General features: G+C 46.6%; 1 protein-coding gene across 2 annotated transcripts in view; it reads left to right on the top strand.

The window, feature by feature from the left end:
• LOC139052959 (glucoside xylosyltransferase 2-like) overlaps window positions 1-27321 on the top strand; it is a 65752-nt gene extending 38431 nt beyond the window's left edge. Inside the window, exon 7 of one of the 2 annotated variants that reach the window (XM_070530106.1) lies at window positions 26982-27321. In XM_070530106.1, coding sequence (XP_070386207.1) covers window positions 26982-27176 — 195 coding nt within the window. In that variant the 3' untranslated portion in view covers window positions 27177-27321. The remainder of the gene's footprint in view (window positions 1-26981) is intronic. The other variant, XM_070530105.1, reaches the window with a different exon arrangement.
• The last annotated feature ends 644 nt before the right edge of the window (window positions 27322-27965 follow it).

The following is a 27965-nucleotide window of genomic DNA, read 5'->3' as shown; positions in this document are numbered from 1 at the left end:
TGTCTTCTGGCATGTGAGATTTGCGAAAAGAGCTTAAAATAACACTACTGACATCACAGGCATGTAGGCTTCCCTGGGCTATAATTCTACGACATAAGACCCGCCGTGGCTACTCAATGCCTATGGTGTTGGACTGCTGAGCACCAGGTCATGGGATTGAATCCCGGCCACGGCGCCCGAATTTAGATGGGCGCGAAAACACGCGTGTACTTAGATCTGTGTACACGTTAAAGAACCCCAGGAAGTCAAAATTTTCGGAGTCCCCCACTGTTTTTGCATGTAAAACCTCATACTTTTTTCAAGGCATGAGGTGGCCTCACGGCCTGCAGGATTACCTGAATCAGCTAGCTTGGATGCTGGCTTGCCATATGAGAAGTTCGAATCGTTGCGTTTTCTTTTTAAGGGTGATGCCCAAATTCACCTCCTCCAGTATACTTCATCTCCACGCTTGGAGTGGCGCCTCACAGTGGCAAAAACACCGAAAGCCAGTGGCGCTGCACTAATTCATGCAAAACCAAATTAGGATAACCCACAATGTTTCCACAAAAGACACTCCCTCACCAGAACAGGAATTGGCCTCCCTGGTGCATTATTCGGTCACTCCCTCCCCAACAACTCATTCGATTATCCAATGACCCTCAGTCCCCAACAGCTGCGGAGCTCTTGGCCAAGGCGATCAGTTCTAAATAATAATAATAATAATATTTGGGGTTTTACGTGCCAAAACCACTTTCTGATTATGAGGCACGCCGTAGTGGAGGACTCCGGAAATTTAGACCACCTGGGGTTCTTTAACGTGCGCCTAAATCTAAGCACACGGGTGTTTTCGCATTTCGCCCCCATCTAAATGCGGCCGCCATGGCCGGGATTCGATCCCGCGACCTCGTGCTCAGCAGCCCAACACCATAGCCACTGAGCAACCAGGGCGGGTGCGGTGAGTTCTCTAACACAGCAGACTGTGTCAAGAATCTCTGGACCCGGACAGGCTGCCAATGGAAACTGATCCTGGCAACGTTCAGCACACGAACTGTCTCGGGTGAAGCCCGCTTACCAGGAATGAGGCATGGTTAGGCATATCATTGGCCTTAGTGAGGCTAGGAAAACTGGTGAAGCTTATACAGTGCTGAAACATGGCCACATTCTCTGCTAGAGATGACTTCAAGAGAAGAAGCAGAATTGAGTAGTTTTCGAAATCGATAGTGACATAGCGGCTAACGCTGACGAATCCTACAGCATTAATGAGAGGGTAGCAGTAGCAGTAATGAAACCTAATAAGAGGTATAGATTAAATGTAGTGGAAGCCTGTGCTCCAGCATCCCGTTTAGATGATGATAAAGTATATAGGCTTCATGAAGATGTTTAATAAGCGGTGAGAAAAGTAAAAAAAACTCCGCATACTGTAGTAATGAACATCACTGGAAAAGTCGGTAGAACCAGGCTTGTGAGGAGATATGTTGGTGCAATCCACAGAAAGTAATGGGCTGTGAATAATGAACACGTTCGTATGGAAGTACACAAAAAAGTGGACCTGGAAAAGCACGTAATGGTGACCAAGAAGTGAAATTGATTTCAGACTTTCTGCCGATACTAGCATAGTGCAGGGTGCAGAAGTGCTACATAGGATAAAGTGCGGTAATCTCAGGTTAGTGAGGGCTAGGATTCACCTAAATTTTAAGAAAGAAAGCGTAAAATCGATCAAGGAGAAACAGGCAACCTACGCGCAGTAAGGGTCAGAGCAGATCATCTCAATATGGCGCTTGCAAACAAATATGCAGTCTTAGAATACAGATGATGACAATGGTAATGAATTGCAGCGAAACTAGGCTAGCATCAGAAGCAGTGATTGAAGTTGGTGTTAAGGCACCAAGGCAACAATTAGGTAAGACCTCCTAAGTAACAAACGACGTAATAAAGAAACTACAAAGAATTAAAGTGTCCAACTCATTAGATCAGGTAGAATTCGCGGAACTGTCAGAACTGATGGACCTGGAGAAAATGCGGGATATTCGAAATTATAACGTGAGAAAGAAAGAAGAAGCACTAAATATCGACGCAGCAAGAAATCCGTAAGAAGGAAATTTAGCGTAGGACAAGCCAACACATTTGCACTGAAAGATAAGCAGGGTAATGTGAGCAACAATCTCGAATATAAAGTAAAAGCAGCAGAAAATTCTATACATACGGGCACAGTACTCAGTGCAGTCACGATACCTCGATTCGAAGTGGTAATTAACAGGTTACAGAGGCCCCTTCTATAACTAGCGATGAAGTTTGAAGGGTCCTGCAATACATGTTGCCCGGTAAAGCTGCAGGCGAAGATGGAATAACAGTTGATTTAAGCAAAGATGGAGTACACATCATGCATAAAGAGCTGGCGGCCCTTTATACGATGTGTCTATGTGGTTCAATTGTCTCGGATAACTGGAATAATTCAAAAAATACACTAAACCAAAAAAGATGTGAAGGAACTGTAAAATAATCGGCCTAATAACTTCCTTCCAGTATTATTCAAAATATTCAGCAAGATTATGTCTAATAGAATAAAGGCAACACTGGACGTCAGTCGATCAAGGGAGCAGGCTGGTACAATGAATCCCATCCATGTCGTCAATCAGGTAATCGAAAAATTCACACAGTACAATCAGCCTCTCTATATGACATTCGTAGATTACGAAAATGTATTTTATTCAGTAGGGATATCAGCAGTCATAGAGGGAAAACATTTTCATGGAGTACATGACGATTTCTGAAGTATCTTGCAGAATATCTCCACAGCTACCTTCGTTCTCCACAAGTTGCAAGATACCTGTAAAAAAGAGGTCAGACAAGGAAACCGTATATATCAAATGCTATTCACTTCGTGCTTGGAAGAAGTATTCAAGCTATTAAACTGCGAAGGGTTAGGTGTGAGGATCAACGGCCAATATCGCAGCAACCTTCAATTTACAGATCACAATGCCTTGTTGAGCAACAGTGGGAACGAGTTAGAACAAACGGTCAAGGACCTTAACAGAGGGAATGTAAGAGTGGGGTTCAAGATTAACACGCACAAGACAAAGATAATGATTAATAGCTGGTCAAGGAAACAATCGTTCAGGCATGCTAGTCAGCCTATAGACTCTATAAAGGAGTACGTTTACCTAGGCCAATTACTCTCAACGGACCCTTACCATTAGACGGAACTTTATAGAATAATAAAAATTGGTAGCAGCGCATTCGGGAGATGTAGTCAGATCCTAACTGGAAGCGCACCAATATCATTGAAAACAAAGGGGTACAATCAGTGCCTTCTACCTGTGGTAACATGTAGGGCAGAAATGGGAGACTTAAAAGAAGCTCCCAAAAAAGTTGAACACCATCGAAAGAGCGATGGAATGACGATCGTTGGGAGTAACCTTAAAAAACAGGAAAAGAGTGGTTTGTATCGGAGAAAAAAACCGGGATTGCCGACATTTTTATTGACCTTAAGAGAAAATAAATGGAGCAGGGCAGCACATCTAGTGCGTGGGTGATAACAGGTCGACCATTACGGTTTCAGAATGTGTACCAAGATAACGGATGCGCAGTCGAGGACAGCGGAACACTATATGGCGTGATGAAATTAAGAAATATGGAGACGCTAGTTGAAATTCGTTGGCACAGTGCCGGGCTGAATAAAGATCACCGGGAGAGGCCTTCGTCCTGCAGTGGACATAAAATGGGCTGCGGATGTATAAAAGCTGATGCGCTTGACTGGCAGATAAGATTTTTGATGATGGCTGTGTTTGCCGCTATCGTTGAGCTTTGAGTGTCGCCTGTTTTTCAGAGCACAGGTTCGCCCAATAAAACGCAAATTTCGCCATTCAGAGTTCTGTTGCTTTCTTCACCGTCGCTACCACGTGACAATATTTACATTTGTCACCTGGAAGAACGTTTTGATAACTGTTGATAGGATAGTGCAGCGGTGACGTAAAAGTAGAGTATCCGCCACGTGAGCAAGAGGACTGTCGTTCGAATCCCAGTGCCACGCAATTTCTCACCGGATTATAAACAATGCGCGTGTTGATTGAATTGCACAAACAGGCCTGGACTGCGGCCTGATCCCGGTGACCAGAACCGGTAACGCACTTCCACACGAGAGCAGGATAGGCCGCCCTGGTGCAGTACTTGGGCACAACCTCCTATATGAATACAACAATCAAACGCCGGCCCTCAGTACCCAACAGCTGTGAAGCAAATGACCACAGCGGTGGCCAGATCTGTAATGCTGCAGAGCATGCTAAGAATGCTTGGGACCGAAAAGGCTGCCATTGAACTCTGAGCCTGGAAACGTTTAACGCTAGAACGTTATCTAGTGAGGAGAGTCTAGCAGTGCGATTGCAGGACTAAATGGGACATAATATGGCTCAATGCAGTTAGGAGGACAAAAGAAGCATATATAGTGCTAAAAAGCGGGCACATTCTCTGCAACCGCAGCTTAGCGGAGAGACGAAAACTAGGAGTCGGATTCCTGATTAATAATGATATAGCTGGTGAAGTACACGAATTCTATAGCATTATGGAGAGGGTGGCAGCTCTTGTTGCGAAACTTATAAGTGGCACAAATTGTAGGTCGTACAGGTCTACGCTTCTACATCCAGTCTTGATGACCAGGTAGTCGAGAGCTTCTATGAAGCCGTGAAATCGGCGATGGGTAAAGTCAAAACACAATACACTAGACTGATGGGCGACTTCAGTGCCAGGGTAGGGAAGAAGCAGTCTCGAGACACATCAGTGGGGGAATAAGCCATAGGCTGTAGGACTAGTAGTGGAGAGCTTTTAGTAGAGTTTGCGGAACAGAATAATATGCGGATAATGAATACCTTCTTCCGCAAGCGGGATTGTAGAAAGTGAATGTGGAGGCGGAGATTAGAAATGAAATAGACTTTATAATCTGCGCTAACCCCGGCATCATACAAGATTCGGACGAGCTCGGCAAGGTGCGCTGCAGTGACCATAGTGAAACGTGTACTTATCTTTATCGGGCGACCACGTTTAGCCGCCTAACAAATGTTATCGCAGAGCGCGGGACGCGCTTGCATGTATCCGAACTTTCTGGAAAGTTATCGATGCTTCTATCCGCTGTCTGTTGTCGCCGAACCTTGCGTTATCTGATTTCATCGCTTGACGCGAATGGTGTAGAACTTTGTAGAAGGCATGCGGGTCCCAACGATTAGTCTGGAACATTCGATGACTGCTGTATAAAAGCCGACGCGCTTGACCCGCTGATCAGATTTTCGACGATCGCCGACTGTGTTCGCCGCTTTCGTTGTGCTATAAGTGTAGCCTGTTTTGTGGGCACAGGTTCGCCCAATAAAAGCTAGTTTTGTATTCCACTATACTGCTTCTTTCTTCGCCGTCACTACCACGTGACATCTGGTGGAGGTGCTTTACGTCCATGTACCGGAAGCCCCCGACAAGCCGTAATACAAGCCCGGACCGCAAAGACAACACCAGCGCCGTCCCGGAACATCGAGCAAGCCGCCGTCTTCAACAGCTGCCCCCGGAGCACGGACTTCTACCTGAGAAGACGAACAAGATTGTGGACAAGGCAACCCCAATGGCAGCCCCAGCATCCCCCATCGTGCTGCAGCAGCCCAGGGAACCTCCGACGTTCCGCGGATCAACATTCGAGGACCCGGAAACCTGGCTCGAAACGTATGAGAGGGTCGCTAAGTTTAACAGTTGGGACAGCGACGACAAGCTGCGGCATGTCTATTTCGCATTGGAAGACGCCGCCAGGACGTGGTTCGAGAATCGGGAAGCCACCTTAACGACGTGGGACCTTTTCCGAAGCGGCTTCTTGCACACGTTTACAAGCGTCGTGCGAAAAGAGCGAGCCCAAGCTCTACTAGAAACCAGAGTGCAGCTGCCAAACGAGACGATCGCAATCTTCACGGAGGAGATGGCCCGTCTTTTCCGGCACGCCGACCCGGAAATATCGGAGGAGAAAAAAGTTCGCTTCCTGATGCGCGGCGTCAAGCAAGACCTTTTCGCCGGACTTATTCGTAACCCACCGAAGACTGTGGCTGAGTTTTCTGCAGAGGCATCGACGATCGAGAAAACTCTGGAGATGCGCACCCGGCAATATAACCGCCAGGGGCACACGCCGCAGTATGCCATCCAAGGACTAGGTTCGGACGACCTTCAAGAGACCATCAGGGCCATTGTGCGCGAAGAACTGCGCAAGGTCCTGCCTTCGTCGCAGCCTCATGTGGCCTCTATCGCCGACATCGTGAAGGAAGAGGTGCACCGATCCCTTGGAGTTCCTGAGGTGCAACCAGAACCACCGCAGCCGGAAGCAATGACCTACGCCGCCGCCATCGCCCGCCGTCAAGGTCCCCCTGCGCGACCGCGCCAAGGTCCTGCAACACCGCGATTCCGTCGTCCACCGCCGCCGCCGCCAGCGCGCCCACCCGTCGCCCAGCGCACCTACACGAGGAAGACGGACATTTGGCGAGCCCCCGACCACCGCCCGCTCTGCTATCACTGCGGAGAAGCCGGCCATGTGTACCGCCGATGCACATACCGCGACATGGGACTGAGAGGGTTCGCCGTCAACGCGCCGCGTCCACAGCTTGGGGAGCTCCCACGTGACATTGCCGATTACCTAGCCGCCACTCAGTGGAACTCTCGACGACCGTCCCGTTCGCCGTCACCAGGCCGCTACCTGTCGCCGCAGCGCCGTCCATACACTGGCCCAGCCCGGGGCCGCTCTGCGAGCCCATAACCGGAAAACTAAAAGCAGGAACTGATGGAGGTGCGGTTGCTGTTCGTCGAAATGACGAAGATCCTCCTCCGCCGACAAAGACGACGAAGAGACCATCTCGACGACATAACGACACGCCGCCGTATCGACGAAGTCTGGAAGCCAAAACTACATCGACGAAAGATGACTTGACGACGCGACGTTCCAACCTCAGTTCAACACGACGCAGCCGTGATCCAACGCCAAGACCTAACTGCAATGCCAGACAAAGAACAACCGACCTCGACGTGCTTCTCGACGGCCACGCAGTCACTGCCTTAGTCGACACAGGGGCCGATTACTCCGTAATGAGTGGACACATCGCCGCCCAGTTGAAGAAAGCTAAGACCGCATGAGAAGGCCCTCAGATTCGCACCGCTGGAGGACACCTCATCACGCCGACTGGGATCTGCATGGCAAGAATAACCATTCATGACCGGACTTACCCTGCCACCTTCGTTATCCTCCAACAGTGTTCACGAGACGTCATTCTCGGTATGGACTTCCTGGACCAACACGGCGCAAACATCAACCTGAAGTCGAAGTCAGTAACGCTGTCGGAAGATAAAGCAATGCCGCCGGAGAGCCCTCGTAGTCACCACGCCTTGAGTGTGCTCGAAGATCAAGTGAGCCTCCTGCCTCGGTGCAGCATCGTTATTTCGGTCAGCACCGAAACACCCGCTGACGTAGAAGGCGTCATTGAAGGCGACCAACGTCTACTGCTAGACCATGAAATTTGCGTCGCAAGAGGGATCGCTCGACTGCACGCAGGGAAAACTGAAGTGTTGCTGACAAACTTCAGCCAGGAGTTCAAGCACATCAACAAGGGCACGACGATCGCGTACATCGAGGAAATTCTGGAAACAAGTAATGCGTTTGTCCTCTCGGATTCCGCCGCATCTACCCCGACGACCATGGTTCCCGAACCAGACTACGACATTAGTCCAAATCTCCCTATGATTAAGCAACAGCAGCACAGAAGTCTGCTCCGACGATACAAAGGCTGCTTTTCGACGTCATCGAGGATTCGACAAACACCAGTCGCCAAGCATCGCATAATCACCGAGGAATGCGCTCGCCCACTCCGTCAGAGCCCTTACCGAGTTTCGGCGCGAGAACGTGAAGCTATAAGAGAACAAGTCGACGAAATGCTGCGCGACGACATCATCCAGCCGTCGAAAAGCCCGTGGGCATCCCCTGTTGTTCTGGTAAAGAAAAAGGACGGAACCCTACGTTTCTGCGTCGATTATCGTCGTCTGAACAAGATCACGAAGAAGGACGTATACCCCCTCCCACGGATAGACGACGCATTGGATCGGCTCTGCAACGCTAAATACTTCTCGTCCATGGACCTAAAGTCTGGCTGTTGGCAAATAGAAGTCAACGAAAGAGATCGCGAAAAGACCGCCTTCATCACCCCAGACGGCCTCTACGAGTTCAAGGTTATGCCATTCGGACTGTGCTCGGCGCCTGCAACGTTCCAGCGCGTGATGGACACGGTTTTAGCAAGATTGAAGTGGCAGACCTGTCTCGTATACTTGGATGACGTCGTCGTCTTCGCCGGAAATTTCGACGTTCACCTTAGGTGGCTGGCAACAGTACTAGAGGCCATCAGGTCATCAGGACTTACTCTGAAGCCGGAAAAGTGCCACTTCGCTTACGAGGAGCTTCTATTTTTAGGCCACGTCATCAGCAAATCTGGAGTCCGCCCCGACCCGCAGAAGACAGCTGCCATAGCAAAGTTCCCACAGCCCATCGACAAGAAGGCAGTGCGTAGATTTCTTGACATGTGTGCCTACTACAGGCGATTTGTCAAGAACTTTTCACGCATCGCTGAGCCGCTGACGCAGCTTACTAAATGCGACGTCGAGTTCAAGTGGGAAACGCCGCAGGCCGAGGCATTTCAAGAACTCAAACGACGCATGCAGTCGGCGCCCGTACTTGCGCACTTCGACGATCACGCCGATACCGAAATCCACACTGACGCCAGTAGCCTAGGCCTCGGCGCCGTCCTGGTCCAGAGAAAAGATGGACATGAACACGTGATAGCTTACGCTAGCCGGTCGTTGTCAAAAGCGGAAGGCAATTATTCTACAACCGAAAAGGAATGCCTCGCCACCGTTTGGGCTACAGCGAAATTTCGCCCTTACTTATATGGCAGGCCATTCAAAGTCGTCAGCGACCATCACGCCTTGTGTTGGCTAGCGAATTTAAAGGATCCCTCAGGACGGCTGGCACGGTGGAGCCTCAGACTGCAAGAATACGACATCACCGTAACATACAAGTCTGGACGAAAACACTCAGACGCCGATTGCCTATCGCGCGCATCCATTGACCCGCCGCCGCAAGATGACGAGGATGACGACGCCTTCCTTGGAATAATAAGCGCGGAAGACTTCGCCGAACAACAACGAGCGGACCCGGAACTTAAAGGCCTCGTCGATTATTTGGAAGGGCACACCGACGTTGTCCCCAGGTCATTTAAGCGCGAATTATCTTCCTTCACGCTTCTACTCGTGAAGAAGAACTTCTCGCCAGTCCGCGCCAATTACCTTCTTGTTGTCCCGTCAGGACTTCGTCCAGAAGTATTGCATGACCTACATGACGATCCGACCGCTGGACACCTCGGATTTTCCCGGACACTATCGAGGATACAAGAAAAGTATTATTGGCCGCGCCTGACCGCCGACGTCGCCCGTTATGTCAGAACATGCCGAGACTGTCAGCGACGCAAGACACCGCCGACAAGGCCAGCCGGATTACTACAGCCAATCGAGCCTCCTTGCCGACCATTCCAGCAGATCGGGATGGACTTGCTGGGACCCTTTCCGACGTCAATAACCGGAAATAAGTGGATCGTCGTGGTGACGGACTACCTCACCCGCTTCGCTGAAACAAAAGCACTGCCGAAAGGTAGCGCAGCCGAAGCGGCGAAATTCTTTGTCGAAAACATCCTGCTGCGACATGGCGCCCCAGAAGTCCTCATCACCGACCGAGGAACGGCCTTTACAGCGGAGCTCACCCAAGCCATTCTGAAATACAGTCAGACAAGGCACAGGAGGACAACGGCTTACCACCCGCAGATGAATGGTCTTACGGAGCGGCTGAATAAGACCCTCGCCGACATGCTAGCAATGTACGTCGACGTCGAACACAAGACCTGGGATGCCGTCCTGCCGTACGTGACATTCGCTTATAACACGGCGGTGCAAGAAACAACACAGATCACGCCGTTCAAGTTGGTTTACGGCAGGAACCCGACGACGACGCTTGACGCCATGCTGCCGCACGTAACTGACGAAGAGAATGTTGACGTCGCTAGCTATCTCCAGCGCGCCGAAGAAGCCCGACAACTCGCCCGCCTACGGATCAAAATCCAGCAGCGTACGGACAGCCGACACTACAACCTCCGACGACGCTTCGTCGAGTGCCAGCCCGGCGACCGTGTTTGGGTATGGACCCCTATACGCCAACGAGGACTGAGCGAGCAGCTATTGCGCCGCTATTTCGAACCTTACAAGGTCATTCGACGTATTGGCGCACTGGACTATGAGGTCATGCCAGACGGCATCTCGCATTCACAGCGGCGCTACACAGCGACCTTGTATTCACAGCGACCTTGTATACGCTACTCATTATGACCTCGAGCGCACCGGAATCTTGGGAGAACGCTTAAATAATCCTAATCCATAAGAAAGCGGACCCCGAATACTTGAAAAAATATACAGCAATCAGCTTACTGTCTGTTGCCTACAAAGTATTTACTAAGGTAATCGCAAATAGCATCAGGGACACCTTAGACTTCTGTCAACCAAAGGACCAGGCAGGATCCCATAAAGGCTACTCAACAATAGACCATATTCACACTATCAATCAGGTGATAGAGAAATGTGCAGAATATAACCAGCCCTTATATATAGCTTTCATTGATTACGAGAAAGCGTTTGATTCAGTCGAAACCTCAAACGGCTTAGTGAAGAAAACAACAAACTTCGCACGCAGATTGCAGAACTGTACGCCACTCGTACTGCCAGTCAGCATTGCACACCAATAACCGCATCCTTAATACCATCATCTTCGGAACGTTCTGAACCCAGGATTCTCGCGGAATTAGCAAAACCGACAGAAATCGCACAAGTCGAGGGGAAAGCTGATGTACTGCAGCGGCAGCTTCTAGAAATGCGACAAAGCATCCAGCAACTGGCAAGTGTTATTGAGGAAACACGGCTCGCAAAAGATCAGTGACGCAAGAAATTTAGAACCCTAGTACAACAGGTAATAGAGCAGGGACACCCTGCCGATCCACCCGTCAGCCAGGACGAATAGCAAAACCAACCACAGGAACGAAAACCCATTCATAATCTGGCAATGGAATTGCCGCAGCTACAAACGCAAGCAAGGATCACTGATACAGTACATAAGTAGCACCAAAACGACACCAAGCGTAATCGCACTACAGGAAACAGGCACACACCCAACGCAAGCTGGCTACAACACACATACCATGACGCCTGAAAGCCGTGTGGCCACGCCTACAGCTAAAATGCTCGCAACCACACAACACTCAATAGACGGCTAGGACGTCGATCATAACCTAATTGAGATCCTGCCGCTCCAACGAGGCCGAAAGAGCCTTTTCATACTGAATATATACAGCCCACCCAAGCAGAAGCAGGCCAACTTCGACTACATGATCACTCAAGCGATTGGCATAGCCAAAAATACTAGTCTGCTGATTGTAGCCGACTTCAACGCGGCTCACCAGGCATGTGGCTACACGACAGCCACATCAAAAGGCACTGCACTCCAGTACAGGATACAGCAGCACCGTCTCATCATCCTCACAGACCCCGCATACCCCACACTTCTAGGAAACAGCGTCTCCCGAGATACATGCCCAGACCTCACCCTCACTAAAGGTATACAACAAGTTGCCTGGAAAACACGAAGGAAACTCTGGGCAGTGACCACTGCATACTTGCTACCACATTGAACGTTACGCATGCACGCCACCCGATAAAAAAGACAACACTCACAGATTGAACGGCTTTTCGCAAAGAGCGAGTGGATGACTCCTCTACGAGTATTACGGATCTCGAGCAGTGGGTACGAGAGCTCCAACAAGACGTAGCCAGGCATTCAAAACAGATCACACTCACCACAGACATTCCGGCCGTAGACCTGCACCTTGTTCACCTCTGGGAAGCACATCGAGGCCTTGTTAGGCGATGGAAGCGCCATAAACATAATCCTACATTGAAACTACCTATAGCGAAACTAACGGCAACTGCATAATTTTATGTTGGGGAGCTCTCCCGTCTCAACTGGCGACAACTATGCAACAAGTTGCAGAGTAATCTTAGCACGGCCAAAACATGGTTGCTGCTACGCCATCTTCTTGACCACACACATAGCAAGGCAATTAACCAGCAAACAATTCAACGTATCCTCCACAGCCATCCGGGCTCTGATGACGAAATCCTGGAGGAGTTGCGGGCGTGGTACATAGGCGATTTAGAACCCGCACAAGGGCAACCTCCAACCTACAGCGGGAGTGACAATAACGACCTCGACAAGCCGATTACTATCACTGAGGGGCAACAAGCACTCCATGCACTCACACGGAACACCGCCCCAGGCAAGGACGAACTAAATAACAAACCCCTGCGCAATCTGGATGATGGCACCATTCAATCTCTAACTGACCTCTTTAATCATCACTGGGACGCGGGTACGCTACCAGCAGACTGGAAGCACGCGGACATCATACTCATTCCGAAGCCAGGCAAACTCTCTAGCTTAGAAAATATGAGACCAATCTCAGTGACTTCATGCCTAGGCAAGCTCCTGGAACACGTCATTGTGAACCAACTTCAACCTTATCTAAAATCCAGCGAGCTCGTTCCCGAAACAATGTTCGGATTCCGGCCCCACCTTTCTACCCACGACATCCTTCTTCAGCTGAAGGAACAAGTCCTTGAACACATCTCGCCGCAAAACCCCGGAGCGATTTTAGCACTCGATCTCAAAGGCGCTTTCGACAATGTGGCTCACCATACCATCCTTACAAACCAAAGCCTCCCGAACTGTGGTCGTAATACTTATAATTATATACGCGCCCTTCTATGCAACCACACGGCAACAATGGGCATTGGCTCACTCAGAACCCCGACGTTACCTACCCGCAACAAAGGAACCCCATAAGGTGCTGTTCTATCGCCCACCCTTTTCAATATTGCAATGATGAAACTACCCTGCCAACTCAACGCAATACCACGAAGAAGGCATGCAATATACGCCGATTACATCACTATCTGGACCACCACTGGTTCCGAAGGAGCGAAACAAGATGCCCGTCAACAAGCGACCGGCGTCGTCCAGCAATATGCAAAAACAAGTGGTCACCGGTGCACCCCCGCGAAGTCAGAACTATTACTCGTTCGACAGAAGTCACAAAGAAAACTCAATGAACTACCCCACATCACACTCACCCTCGACGACAAAGAAATACCCACAGTAAACCGCGTCCGCATTCTCGGACTCCACATACAACACGATGGCGGAGGCGCGTACACCATCCAACGTCTCAAGCAGACCACCTTTCAAATCATGCCAATGGTCAGCCGTATCATCACCAAACAGTACGGATTGAAAGAAGACGACATAATACAGCTCGTCCAGGCCCTGATAATCAGCCGCAATGCCTACGCTGTCCCGTACTTGCCCCTCACTCCCAAGGAGATAGATCAATTACACGTACTTCATCGGAAAGCCTACAAGCAAGCGATCGGCCTACCACCGGGAACAGCGACACTCAAGCTTGAAGCCCTAGGAGTCCATAATACTATAAGAGAAGTTATAGACGCCCATCTCACAAGCCAACGAGAACGACTAGCCCTCACACCAACAGGAAGAACAGTCCTAGCGCGCCTAGGCTACCCCACGCGTGGTAGAGGCCACGAATAAGCAATTCATCTGGCCCCAAACTTTCGGGAGCACATCAAGGTAGACCCTATCCCCAGAAGCATGCACCCGGAACATCATGCTGATTGTCGCCAAGCTCACGCTAAAACTCTACAGACAAATTATGGCAGTCTCCCCACCACACTATACACAGACGTCGCACACTACCCCCAAAAAGCAGCCATGACGGCCAGCGGTGTCGACTATAACCTACACGAGGTGGTCTCGATGACGGTCCGCACTGCCAGTGCCTCGTAGCGGAGGAGACAGCCATCGCCTTGGCTATCACCTCTTGTCTGACCAACGAGTACGTCACAATTATTACTGACTCCCAGGCAGCTTGCCGTAGCTACGCGAGAGGCAGAATATCTTCAATCGCCCACCGACGCCTCAAACAAACCTCCCAATTCCCGGACGTCGAAATGTCATGGACTCCAGGACACGAGTCCCTCCGTAGAAATCAGCGTGTGCACGCTGTAGCACGAGCTCATGCATCCCGGCGCCACAAGAGAGGGATACGGCCGCATCCATGGAGCATGCACCTTTAGAATACAACGCCATACTACAACAGCACAGATTGAACAGACGACAATACCCACCTCCACACAAGACCCTCTCACGTGGAGGCGCCGTAACATGGCGGCCACTACAAACCAACACATACCCCCATTTAAGCACGCTGCACGCAATACACCCTACACTATATTCATACATATGTCCCCTTTGTAATGATTATGCCCCCCTATATCACACCACATGGGCGACCCCGCGAATACCCAACCCCACACCCGAGCAGTGGGAAGCCGTGCTGGCTAGTTCGGACCCTCGTAACCAGCAGCAACTGATGCGGCGTGCCGGCCAGACAGCAAGATCCGCAGGAGCCCTGGACTAAGGGCGCCTCCCGCACAAGCAGAAAGACACGTGCTTTTCCTTTCATTATTTTAATAAATGTTTCTCCTCTTCCTCCTCAGCCATCATGGTGGCATTACGTAATCAGGGTGTAGACGAGCCATATGTAAAAATACTAAAAGATATTTATAGCGGCTCCACAGCTACCGTAGTCCTCCGTAAGGAAAGCAACAAAATCCCAAGAAAGAAATGCGTCTGGCAGGGAGATACGGTCTCCCTAAAGGTATTCACAGCGTGTATAGAGGAGGTATTCAGAGACCTGGATTGGGAAGAGTTTGTGATAAGAGTTAATGGAGAACGCCTTAGTAACTTGCAATTCGCTAATGGTATTGCCTTACTTAGTGACTCAGGAGACAAATTGCAATGCATCCTCACTGACCTTTAGAGTCAAAGCAGAAGGGTGGCTCTAAAAATTATTCTGCAGAAAACTAAAGTAACGTTTAACACTCTCGGAAATGAACAGCAGTTTACGATAAGTGGCGAGGCACTGGAAGTGGTAAGAAAATACATCTACTAAGGACAAGTAGTTAACGCGGAACCGGATCATGAGGCTGAAATATTCCGAAGAATAAGAATGGGCTGGGGTGCCTTTGGCAGGCATTCTCAGATCGTGAACAGCAGGTTGCCATTATCACTCAGGAGAAAAGTGTATGACAGCTGTGTCTTACCAGTGCTCACGTACGGCGCAGAAGCCTAGAGGTTTAAGCAAAGGGTTCTACTTAAATTTAGGACGACGGAACAAGCTACGGAAAGAAGAATGACGCGTGTAACGTTAAGGGATAAGAAAATAGCACATTGGGTGAGGGAAGAAAGGCGAGGTAACGACATCTTAGGTGAAATCTAGAAAAAGAAATGGGCTTGAGCAGGACATAGAATGAGAGAAGATAACCGATGGTCCTTATGGGTTAGGGACTGGATTCGAAAGGAAGGGAAGCGCGACAGTCAGCGGCAGAAAGTTAGGTGGGCGGGTGAAATTAAGAAGTTTGCATGGACAACATGGGCACAATTAGTACATGACCGGGGTAGATGGAGAAGTATGAGAAAGGCGTTTGACCAGCAATGGCCATAACCAGGCTGATTATTTTAAATTATTATTATTATTATTATTATTATTATTATTATTATTATTATTATTATTATTATTATTATTATTATTATTATTATTATTATTATTATTATAGTTGAGCTGCCCTCTGCGAGGCAACAAGCTGGCTCCTACGACGACGATTGCTGCGGGACGTGGACGGCGTCCTCTCCTCGACGAACAGTAGGCACGCGCACGGCTCCTTCTTTTTTTTTCCGCAAGACTACTGCAGCGCTACCCCGGGCAACGCTGGGGCGCATGCGTCGCTGCTTGCTGCCCTCAACGTAAAAGTGCCTGCCTCACCTCCGTGCTCGTCATAGTTGGGCTGCCCTCTACGAGGCAACAAGCTGGCAGCTACAACGACGGTTGCTGCGGGACGTGGACGACGTCCTGTCCTCGACAAACAGTAGGCACGCGCACGGCTCCTTCTTTTTTTTTCCGCAAGACTACTGCAGCGCTACCCCGTGCAACGCTGGGGCGCATGCGTCGCTGCTTGCTGCCCTCAACGTAAAAGTGCCTGCCTCACCTCCCTGCTCGTCATTGTGGTCGCCTTGGGCTGCCCTCTGCGAAGCAACACAAGCTGCCAGTTCCCGTGACAGTTAGGACGCGCCACTAACGATTGCTGCGCTTCGCCTGGTGAGCGATACTAGCTGTGTAGGTTTCGACAAGAATTCCTTCAATGAACAGTTTTCCCCTTCTAACGCCTGTTTTGTTCATTAGTTTCCAGGCTGTAGTATATTAGCATGTTTATAATATCTAACTAGCTTGCTGTGAACAATGGGAAAAGACGACAGCTGCATTTCCTGTCAAAAGGCTCTGCGTACTGATGTAAAAATAATGGCGTGTGCTCAATGCAAATATTCGTGTCATCTAGGACAGTCATGTTCTGGAATAGCAGCTAACGGTTTCACTACTATGGGAAATGCTAAGAGAGATGCGTGGGTCTGTAAAACGTGCAGAAGTAACAAGAAACTGAACAGCGGCACAGAGGCTGAACTGGAGGATAACATTGGTTCGGAGTCATCACTGCTGGATGAGCTAAGAGAAATCAGAAAAAGTTTGCAATCATTGCCGAATCTGCATAAGAAGGTTGATTCTCTCCTACTGCTGCAGGAAGAGTTCACGGCTATATCGAAAGCAGTTAAGGAACTCGAAGGATCGGTGTCGTTTTTACGGAGAAGTATGATTCTGTTTGGAAACAACAACAGGACATTCAGGAACGTCAAATGTCTGATTGCGCTAAACTGGAAGCTCTGAAAACAACGGTGGTAACTCTGGCAGCAGTAATACAAAAGCTAGAAAAAAAGCAAAAGGAAAGTGAGCAGCACAGCAGACTAAAGAATCTTGAGATCCACGGTGTGCCAGTGAAAAGTAATGAAAGCCCAACACAAACAATCACGCAAATGGCAGCAAATCTGGACCTCTTGGGGTTTTCATCTGACGATATTGCAGCCGTACACCGCTTAAAAGTCAAAATCAGTGGTACACCTGTGGTCTTGGTGCGCTTTAAATCTGTAATTTGGAAGGAAAAATGGCTTGAAGCGCGGGGAAAGCTGAAGAAACTACGTGAAAGTGCATCTTTTCCAAAGATCTACTTCAATGATAACTTGACCAAAGTTAACCGGAATCTCTTCTGGAAAGCGAGAACGAAGGCAAAAGAGGAGGGTTATCAGTTTTGATGGACGAAGGGAGGCAAGATCTTCGTGAAAAAGAATGAAACAGCGTCTCTTGTTCGAATTGGTAAGCAAGCAGACCTGGAAAACATTCCTTAGCCAACATGCCTTTTTCTTTCAGTGAACTACCAGACTTCAGTTCATTTGAAACAGAATTTCTGTGCAGCTCTGATGAAGATTTTCCCATTATGAGCGTTAATATTCGAATTGTGCCTAAATACTGGGACGAATTTAAATTTCAGGCCGAATCGGCAGCTAGCTTTGTACACGCATTTGTGATTACAGAAATCAATGTTTCCCAAGCTTGCCTTGATGCGTTTACATTGCAGGGCTTTTCCGCACATTTTGTCACACGAAGCGGGCGTCGTGGTGGGGGTATTGCTCTCTGTGTAAACGACAACTGTGAAGTTTCTTCTATTGCTGCATCTTTTGTACATGCCGAATCTATGATGGTCAAAGTTTGTAAAAGGTCATTGTCTGTCCATATCTTATCGATTTATCGACCACCCTCATGCAGCCTTTCTCGTTTTATTGTTGAGCTTGAAGAAGCTCTGCGGCAGTGGAGCTCAGTTGACCAATTTTGCTTGATCGGAGGCTTGAATATCAATATTTTGTGTCCTGGAAAAGTCACTGTTTGTGATTATTTATCTACGTTGTCCGCTTATGGTCCGGAATGTACAATTGCAGCTCCTACTAGAGCAGAATTAGTTAATAATAGCCTAGTGCAATCTTATTTAGATCACATAGCGGTCAGAGCTCCCTGCTGTTCATTTAGGTCATATACTATTCTACAACGCATGGCGGACCACTATTTCGTTACATGTCGTCTAGTTCTACCAGACGGGTCTAGAACGTTATCGGTGGAAACTGGATCTGGGCAGCGTAAATGCCTTGTCCCTACTGTTAATCAATCCAAGCTTGATAACCTTATCGTTTCGTTTGACTGGTCATCCTTAGCCAAAGAAGATTCTTCGGCCAAAGTATATGAAAGGTTCTGCATGCAAATGAAAAATTTTGAATTGCGTTGCGCACGGCTGATAGCTAAGCAGATAAGGAAGGGTCACTGCTGGATGAACAAGGAAATTCTTGCTTCTATTTCGTATCGAGACAACTTATGGAAACGCTGCAAAAGAAATCCCAGAAACCAAAGACTGCGATTAGAATACAAGTCAGCAAGAAATAGAGTTGTTGCTCTTCTGCGTGGCGCCAAACGCCGTTACTTTTTTTATAAATTCCACCAATCTTCAAATATTGTAAGTAAAACTTGGTCTTTGGTAAATCATCTCAGAGGAGTGAGTTCCAATAGCCGTTCTATTTTCGGTGTTTTTCAACAACCTCCCCGAGAAGTGGCTGATGCTTTCAACAGGCACTTTGTTAAAGCGTCCCAAAGGGCCCTCTCTCCATATACAAGCACTTCACCGTTAGGGCATTCCGTATCTACGTCGGCTTTTCTTCCGAAAATTTTGAAGGGTGATCAGGAGGCATTTATTTTCAGTTTCCGTCCTAACAAGCCCACTGGATATGATGGAATTTCCTTACACACCATCAGAAGGAATTTCAATGCGCTGTCAGATATTATCCTGCATATAATGAATGGTTTTTTGGAAGGCGACGAAATTCCAGAATGCTTAAAAACTGCAGTTATTGTACCACTACACAAGTCAGGGAAGAAAGATAGTATTGAAAACTATCGGCCAATTTCAATATTGCCGATTATTGCTCAGGTCTTAGAAAAATTTCTTTTCAACACTATGTCTTCTTTTCTTAACAAATTTTCTATCCTGACCAATCGACAGTTTGGCTTTGTTTTAGGGCGTGGTACTGTGGCACTGCTTGATGAATTTTCAGATGAACTGTTTTCGGCATTTGATCAGAATTTTTTCACATATGCGCTATATTTAGATGTAGCGAAAGCGTTTGACACCATGAATCATCAAATCTTGTTATGTAAACTGCATTTTTTGGGGGATTTCGTGGGCCTTTTTACAAAGTTCTCAAAAATTATTTGAGCAACAGATTTCAGGTGGTCTCTACCGATGATAAGGGCATATTTAGTTCTAAGCTGTCGGTAAAAGCTGGAGTTCCTCAGGGGTCCATTTTGTCGCCATTGTTGTTTAATATCTTTGTTAACGACTTCCCTTTGGCAATTTCGAAATGTTCAGTATTCCAGTATGCTGGCGACACTGTATTATTAGCGAAACACCTTTCTTATAAAACATTCACTGAAATGTGGCAAAATGACGTGTACAAGGCAATGCTTTGGTTCTCTAATAATGGAATTGTTGTAAATGCCCAGAAAACAAAACTTGTTTGTTTTCGCTCCCCACTTAAGACTACTGTTATTAACATGCCTCTGTACTTGCATGAGTCAGACTGTGTTCATTTTAAATGCGCACCTATTCCATACGTGGATTGTGTGAAATATCTCGGAATCTATTTCGATAGTAATTTATCATGGCAACATCACTTATCACTTATTTGTTCCAAACTGAGGTCAGTATCCTGGCTGTTATTTAATATCAAAAGTATTGCACCTTTGTCTGTAAAAAAGATTATAGCACACGTACTAGGTTACAGTGTGTTAGGTTACAGTGTGAGTGGGCATGGTGGTACGACAAGGAAAACAACGATGGGCTTACGCACGCTTTTCTTCATTGTGCAGTTCTTCAGTTCTTCGGTACCTGCACGGCAGTGCGGCTCGACTACGGCTTTCCAGCACCAGGGTCCGCCCATCGGCAACGCATCGACTCTTCTGGAAAGCGAGAACGACTTCGCCTACCTTTCGCCCGTCATTCTACCGACAGCCAGACAGCACATGCGCACATTCGTGCACGTGCACAATGTTCACGACTGCGCAGCTGCAAGATCGTGTACAGCATCGGTGGCGAAGGATATAAAACCAGGCCCGGCTGCATCGCTTTTCAGTGGGCATGGTGGTACGACAAGGAAAACAACGATGGGCTTACGCACGCTTTTCTTCATTGTGCAGTTCTTCAGTTCTTCGGTACCTGCACGGCAGTGCGGCTCGACTACGGCTTTCCAGCACCAGGGTCCGCCCATCGGCAACGCATCGACTCTTCTGGAAAGCGAGAACGACTTCGCCTACCTTTCGCCCGTCATTCTACCGACAGCCAGACAGCACATGCGCACATTCGTGCACGTGCACAATGTTCACGACTGCGCAGCTGCAAGATCGTGTACAGCATCGGTGGCGAAGGATATAAAACCAGGCCCGGCTGCATCGCTTTTCAGTGGGCATGGTGGTACGACAAGGAAAACAACGATGGGCTTACGCACGCTTTTCTTCATTGTGCAGGTTAGTAGGTTCCCAAAACTACCTCACGCTTCTTTTAAATCTGATGACCTGTTCCTTGTCGTGCTTCCATGCCCAAAAGCCTTGGTTGATCCTTTTTATTCTTTGCTTTTGTTGTTATGTGGTGACGTTGAGAGCAATCCCGGTCCCAGTACAGGTTCGCAAAAAGCGCAATCTTCGAATGCTGTGGAAGAAATTTTGAAAACGCTTAAGGATCTAGACGAGCGATCTATAAGAATGGAAACCCTACAGAAATCTATGGCTACGTCAATATCAGACCTAAAGGAAAAGCAGGAGTCAGTTTGTCAGGTAATATCGGATATAAAAGCCAGATTAGAAAAAGTTGAACAGCAAACTTTTGCAATTGAACAAAAGCAGACAGATCTCGACGGCGTGCGGGATTCCGTAGTCCGCGTCGAAAAGCACACGCGCACACTCCACTCAAGACTAAACGACGCCGAAGACCGGGCTCGCCGGAATAACTTGTTGTTCTACGATGTGCCTGATTCCGCTGATGAAACCTATTCCAAGTCGGAAGAAAAAATACTGAAAATTTTTGCCGACACTTTAAAAGTTGATATTTCAAGTAACAACATAGCCAGAGCGCACAGAATCGGGCGATTTGCCACAGGGAAAGCACGACCACTAATAGTAAAATTTGAAACATACAAATGTAAGGACTTAGTCCTTTCCAAGCGCCAAGTTCTAAAGGATGAAAAAAAAATATCCGTAAGCGAAGATTACTGCCCAGCAACAAGACACTGCCGCAAAAAGTTGATCGAATTCGGAAAAAACACAAAAAAGTCATTCAAGTTGCATTACAATAAATTGCTTATCGGTGGAAAAACGTATGTTTACAATGAAGCTCATAATACTGTTACTGAAATTGAAGCTTTCGATAGCACACAGAACGACCTCAGCCCTCGTACTCTTCGCTCTGGACGCGAATTCCCTTTAAAAGAAATATAGGGGAACGAACGGGGAGGTGGTTCTCAGCTGTGTTCTTGCTCGGTGTTTTTCTCGAACATGCGTAGTCTTCTGCCAAAGAGGGACGAACTGTGTGCCATTATTGATGACTCTGACGCTGACATCATTGCGTTAACTGAAACCTGGCTGTCATCTAGGGTAGCCAACTCTGAGTTGTTTTTTTGCAGAAATAAATACGCAGTTTTTCGGAGCGATCGCACCGGTAAAGTAGGCGGTGGTGTGCTTCTTGCAATCGGTGACCGATTTGAGGGCTTTTGTGTGCCGGTTGTTTCAGATTTAGAAATCATCTGGTGCTGCCTTACAATAAAATTTAAAAAGCTACTAATAGGGGTTTGTTACCGATCACCCTCAAGTCCTTTGTCCTTTTGCAATGACCTGTATGACAACTTGAACCAAATAACAATACGCTATCCTGGAGTGCCAATATATCTAATGGGCGATTTTAATTTTCCAAACATCGTATGGTCACCCATCAGTCCGTTTTCTGAACCCTCATCTACTGAATGTAATGAGTTCATTACACTTTGTTCTGACTTCGATTTTTCACAAATGGTCACCTCACCAACGCGAATAACTCGGCACTCAACCTCACTACTTGATCTCGTGCTCACAACTTCTCCCGACAACGTCTCATCGATAACTCACTTACCTGGTCTGAGTGATCATGACATTTTGCACTTCACGCTTACATTCCCCCAGCAGTATCAATGCAAACAACTAAAGACAATTAGAAACTTCAAAAGAGCCAATTTTTCTGCCATAAACTCAAGCCTATGTTCATTTCTTGACGACTTCTTACCGCAGTTTTTTGAACGATCAGTTGAAAGAAATTGGTGTATGTTCAAGACTAAAATTTTAGAATTAATCCATCAGCATGTTCCACTCCAGCGCGTTTATTCTCATAATCAAGCCCCCTGGTATAACAGATTTCTTAATATGCTCTCAAATAGGAAAAGACGCCTTTTTCGCACTGCTAAACGGACGAAAAAGCCTGCACATTGGCTTGCATATAAAAACGCTGCCTCCAACTACTCAATCACTGCTAAAAATACTAAGCACACATTTTTTAGCAAAACCCTGCCATTACTACTAAAAACAAATCCAAAGCGCTTTTGGAGCGTAGTAAAATGTAAACGTGGAAATAAGATTGCATTAACACAGTCTGGTAGTCAGGTTCCCGGCTATCTTTGCGCAGACGTCTTGAACAGCGCGTTTGTGCAATCATTTTCCTCTCCCGCACCTAACAACGAATGTCCCGTCTTACAGGGCTGCAACTTTCCTCTTATGGACCCTATTATATTTGATGCAACAGGAATTAAAAAAATAATCGAAAATTTGAAAATTACTTCCTCCTGCGGTGTCGATGAAATCACCACCAAATTCTTAATTAGCACAGTTGAATATTCATCTATCATATTGCAATATCTATTCTCGCAATCATATAACTCTGGCATGCTTCCGCTTGATTGGAAAACAGGAAAAATCATTCCCATACACAAATCAGGTGACACTCATAATCCCTTTAATTATAGACCAATTTCTCTTACCTCAGTACCTTGTAAAATTATGGAACATGTAATCTACACGCATCTCATTAACATCCTTGACGATAATAATTTCTTTACTCCTCACCAGCACGGGTTTAGAAAAAACTTCTCTTGCGAAACACAGCTTCTCACATTTACAAACGATTTACACTCTAACCTTGACGCAGGCTTCACGACGGACTGTATTTTTTTGGACTTCGCTAAGGCATTTGACAAGGTGTGTCATGCTCTACTCTTACACAAACTAAGCATTTTAAACATTGACCCTACACTACTTAGGTGGATCTGTAGCTTCCTTACATCGCGTGTTCAGTTTGTTTCTGCTAATGAATGTACTTCCTCTCTAGCCCCTGTCGGCTCAGGCGTCCCTCAAGGATCTGTCCTGGGCCCACTTTTGTTTCATATATACATTAATGACTTACCTATTAATATTTCATCAAAAATATGTTTATTTGCAGACGATTGTGTGATATACCGCAAAATTTCCAATAACTGCGATGTAACAGCCCTACAAACCGACCTAAATAATATAACTGATTGGTGCAGCACGTGGAAAATGCAACTTAACATTAAGAAGTGCAAAACTATGAGGGTTTCTCGTACTAACTCTAGTTCTCCAAATTATTCTCTCACTAATATATCACTTGAATGTGTCACCTCGTATCGTTATTTAGGAGTAACCATAACTAACAATTTATCTTGGAAATCGCATATTGATATCACAGTGTCCAAAGCTAACCGCACTTTAGGGTACCTACGCCGAAATTTTTCTCGTGCGCCATCATCATTAAAACAATTACTATACACCACTTACGTTCGCTCGCAACTTGAGTATGCTTCATCAATATGGGATCCCTGGAATTCAACACTAATACATACGCTGGAAGCTATACAAAACCGTTCAGCCCGTTTCATTTTAAATAACTTCAATCGGACAGCAAGCGTAACACACATGAAATGTTTATTAAACCTTCCTCTCTTATCCGACCGCCGAAAACACTCGCGCATTTGTCTTTTTCACAAAATCTATTATCATAACACCTTTTTACACACTCTTTGGATCAGGCCAGCACCTTTCATTTCTTCTCGTCGTGATCATAATCAGAAGGTTAGCATATCTCATTTCAATACTATCATGGGCGCAAATTCATTCTTACCAATGACTAGCAAAGACTGGAACAACTTATCCCCTTCATTAACAGGTATAATTAATCCACTTATGTTTAGAAACGCACTTGAAAACGAACTTTTGTAATATACTTAGCATTTGTCTTGCCTATGTGTATGTACCGTTCTCTATTGCAGCGTTTTCATCAGTTTTCATCAGCACATCATGATCAAAAAGTTAACAGTGCATTTTGTAAATCTACTGTACATATTATGTTTTTTTGAATCTCTTTACCATTGTGTACATCACATTTGTATTTGTATCTTTTGTACCTCTGTTTATTATCATCGGATGTTAACTCAAAATTAGCAATTATTACTGCTGTTATAATTATTTTTTTTTGTTTGAGTTACTTTTACCGATGTTTACTTTGTATTCCCTTAGCCCCTCCCCTCTATAATGTACTATGTACCTTGAGGGTAAAATAAATGAAATGAAATGAAAGGTACGGCATTATAGTCTTTGGCTTTTGTTCGGATCGCTGGAGATGCAGGGTTGACCGGATTATAAAAAACATTCTTAAAAACGTTGCGTACAATTCCCCAATAGTAACATCTGCAAACATCTTCCGGGAACTTGGGCTACCAAACTTCCGTTCATTACTTATAGAAACAGTTGTCGTCAAACATTTCTGGAATTCCGCTTTCAAACGAAAATGTGCCGCCGCAAGGGAGCTTAGAAAACATTTCCGTTATGTAGTTCCGCGTTCAGCCACAAGATATGGCGCGGCCAGACACTGTGCTTATGTGCCTGACATATTTAACAAATTACCAGAAGAGATATTTAACGCGACATCAAAAAGAACGCTCAAACACATCGTAAAACAGCTTGAGTAAAATTACCCTCTTGTACATTGTTTTTTTTTTGCATCGCAATATCTTCCTCTTCAATTTTTGTTATATGTGGATAACCAAATGTTATCTTGTTCTTTTTAATTTTTTGCCTTTTATTTTTTTCAATAATTTTTAATTTTTTTTATTCATCTCTCATCAATTTTTGTACATCTTTTTGCCTTGTCTATCATATTCATTGGCACGGTCCTACAAGCCAACTAAGGCTTAGACCGGCCTGCTTGTGTTGTTTTGTTTTTTGAGTGGCAATAAACATTATTATTATTATTAATATAAGGAATTCTAACAGCGAATGTACATGCGATATAAGCAGCAAGTATTTTAATATGGCAGCCGATAGTGGCATATGCTGCTAAAGAATAACAGAAGGAGACTGTGCACGGCTAAGCCTCTGAATAATTCGCAGTCACAGACTGATTATATGACCTCAACAGGGACTCTCTAAACTCGGAAATATTGCAGTTGGCAATGAATGAGCGTCTTATGCTTGCGTCGAGAACCAGCATAGGTGGTTCCCTTACTTTTGCATAGCCGTGACTTGCGCCGACTTTCGCCTTTGCTTTTATGTGTTGCTTCATTGCATCCCCAACAGTCGCCGAGATGATAACCGTACCTACATTGCGAGTATTTTATGAACCGTTCATCTGTGGCGGAGGAATTGTTGAAGGAATGGCGCTGTCTCTTCATGGCCGCACCAGGTGTATACATAGTGAAAACAGCACCGAACGCCAAAGCACTTGACATCATAAATATCGCTTACCAAGCAACAGGACGGCGATGGTGGCGACGGCGGCAAAAATGTTGGAAAAAATAACTATTCGGGAATGAACATGAGTTTTCCAACCTGCAAAGAGTGGAATAATGTGTACGGGGCCTTCCTTCTGCCACCGCCGTCGCCACCCATGTGATCTGGATCAACTGGATCAGCACAGCCAGCTGAATATAATTCGTCACCTCAGTGCAGGCAAGAAACCTCGAACACGGTAGAGCATTTTCCTTGCTGAATCGGGTAGGATGAAAAGTTCAAAAGAACATTTATTCATGCAGTAAACCGCGCTGGATAGTGCGATGCTGCCAGCTAATCGCAGGCAACCCCAAACCTAGAGAGTGGAATTATGATGCAATGTGATGTCCTTCTGCCACCGCCCTCACGAACCGTGTGAGCTGGATCAGATTCACTGCAGGAGCGCAACCAGCACAACCAAGATGAATACACTTAATGACGTCACTGCAGGCACGAAACCTTGAAGGCGGCGCAGCACTTTCCGTGTTGATTGGGGCTGCAAAGTATGCGATAAGGATGTGAGGGGCAACCTTCAGGCACAGCCGTCACTACCCCGTGTCGGCTATACAAATAATTTCTTGCTTGTCATATCTCTCGATATTTTGGCTTGCCTTTTCTCTCGATTTGTTGGAAGGCTTTGACTCGAGATTGCAGGTTTACTTAACTAGTCATATACTTGAGCCATTTTAGAATTTGCCCTCTTTTCATATTACGGCTGCCTTGACAAAAAGGAAAAGCTGGCTGCATTGAAAATATCACCCAAACATACTCTGATTATATTTTCCAAGATGTCTGTGGGAAGCTCTGGTCTGTGCACGTGATGGCAAGAGTGTGCTTTTTGTATTTTGATGGCAAGTTTTCGATGTAAGAACGAAATTTCACTCCGAATGACACTTCATTTTATCAAGGATTCACTGCGTTTGCTCTTCATTTCAGTACGTGCTTGGCGAAAGCCTCGTGGACACCTTCATCGACGTTTTCAAGGATCGACTTAGCAAGAGTCACAATACTAGCTGCGGGCACGAGTTCCTCAAACATGTGGTTCACTGGGAGAAGACGGCACGCGCCATCGACAATGCTACCAACATGACCCGACAGAGTAGAGCACAGGGTCTGGAAAAGAATCTTTGACTTGAGCAATGTAACGATTCATATTCTTTTATTGCAGTACTTCATCACTTGTCACGCCTATGTTCTCACCGAGATGAGTTATACTTGAATGTGCCATAAGAAAAGAATAGTATTTAGTGAAATGAAGTCGTGCGTTATATCGGTCTCTCTATAATTCAAACTTCTTACAGTATACAGAAGGACCCCTTTGTCGCTTTCCACCTGGCTGCAAGTAAGATAAGGGAAATGTGAGAACCAGGAACATTATTGAACAAGCATACTGCTAGAATCATGCGAACATGCTGCTAAAGAGAAAAAGAAGGAGACTGTGCACGGCTAAGCCTCCGAATAATTTGCAGTCACAGACTGATTATACGACCTCAACAGGGACTCTCTAAAACTCGGAAATATTGCAGTTGGCAATTAATGAGTGGCTTATGTAAATAGCGGCCGAACGAGCTGTGTTGACTGTGTCGTATTCAAACATCGCCACTCTCCGGGATGCTTTATAGTGCGTAAGATGTCGCTTGAATAGCGCTAGCAAGGACTTTCCTGGTACAGTGCCAGTCATAATGTCTTATCATCGTGTTAGAATCGCTGTCACCCGTAAACCTGTACGGCGCTGCGAAACTTGTAGTATCCTAGAAAGTAATCTTCCAAGATTGTGGGCCCAACCATTCCAATATGTTGAAGCACGCACACATATGCTTGCCTGAGACCTCCTCAGTCCGTATTTCAAAGATTGGTATGCTGCCTCTACAGATACACGAAGATACAGACGATGCCTTTACCTTATCTTCATACTATGAC

The sequence above is a fragment of the Dermacentor albipictus genome, unplaced genomic scaffold (genome assembly GCF_038994185.2).
Source record: "Dermacentor albipictus isolate Rhodes 1998 colony unplaced genomic scaffold, USDA_Dalb.pri_finalv2 scaffold_47, whole genome shotgun sequence".
NCBI classification, from domain to species: domain Eukaryota; kingdom Metazoa; phylum Arthropoda; class Arachnida; order Ixodida; family Ixodidae; genus Dermacentor; species Dermacentor albipictus.
Note: the sequence above shows the minus strand (reverse complement) of the source record. Positions and strands in the feature narration are given on the sequence as shown.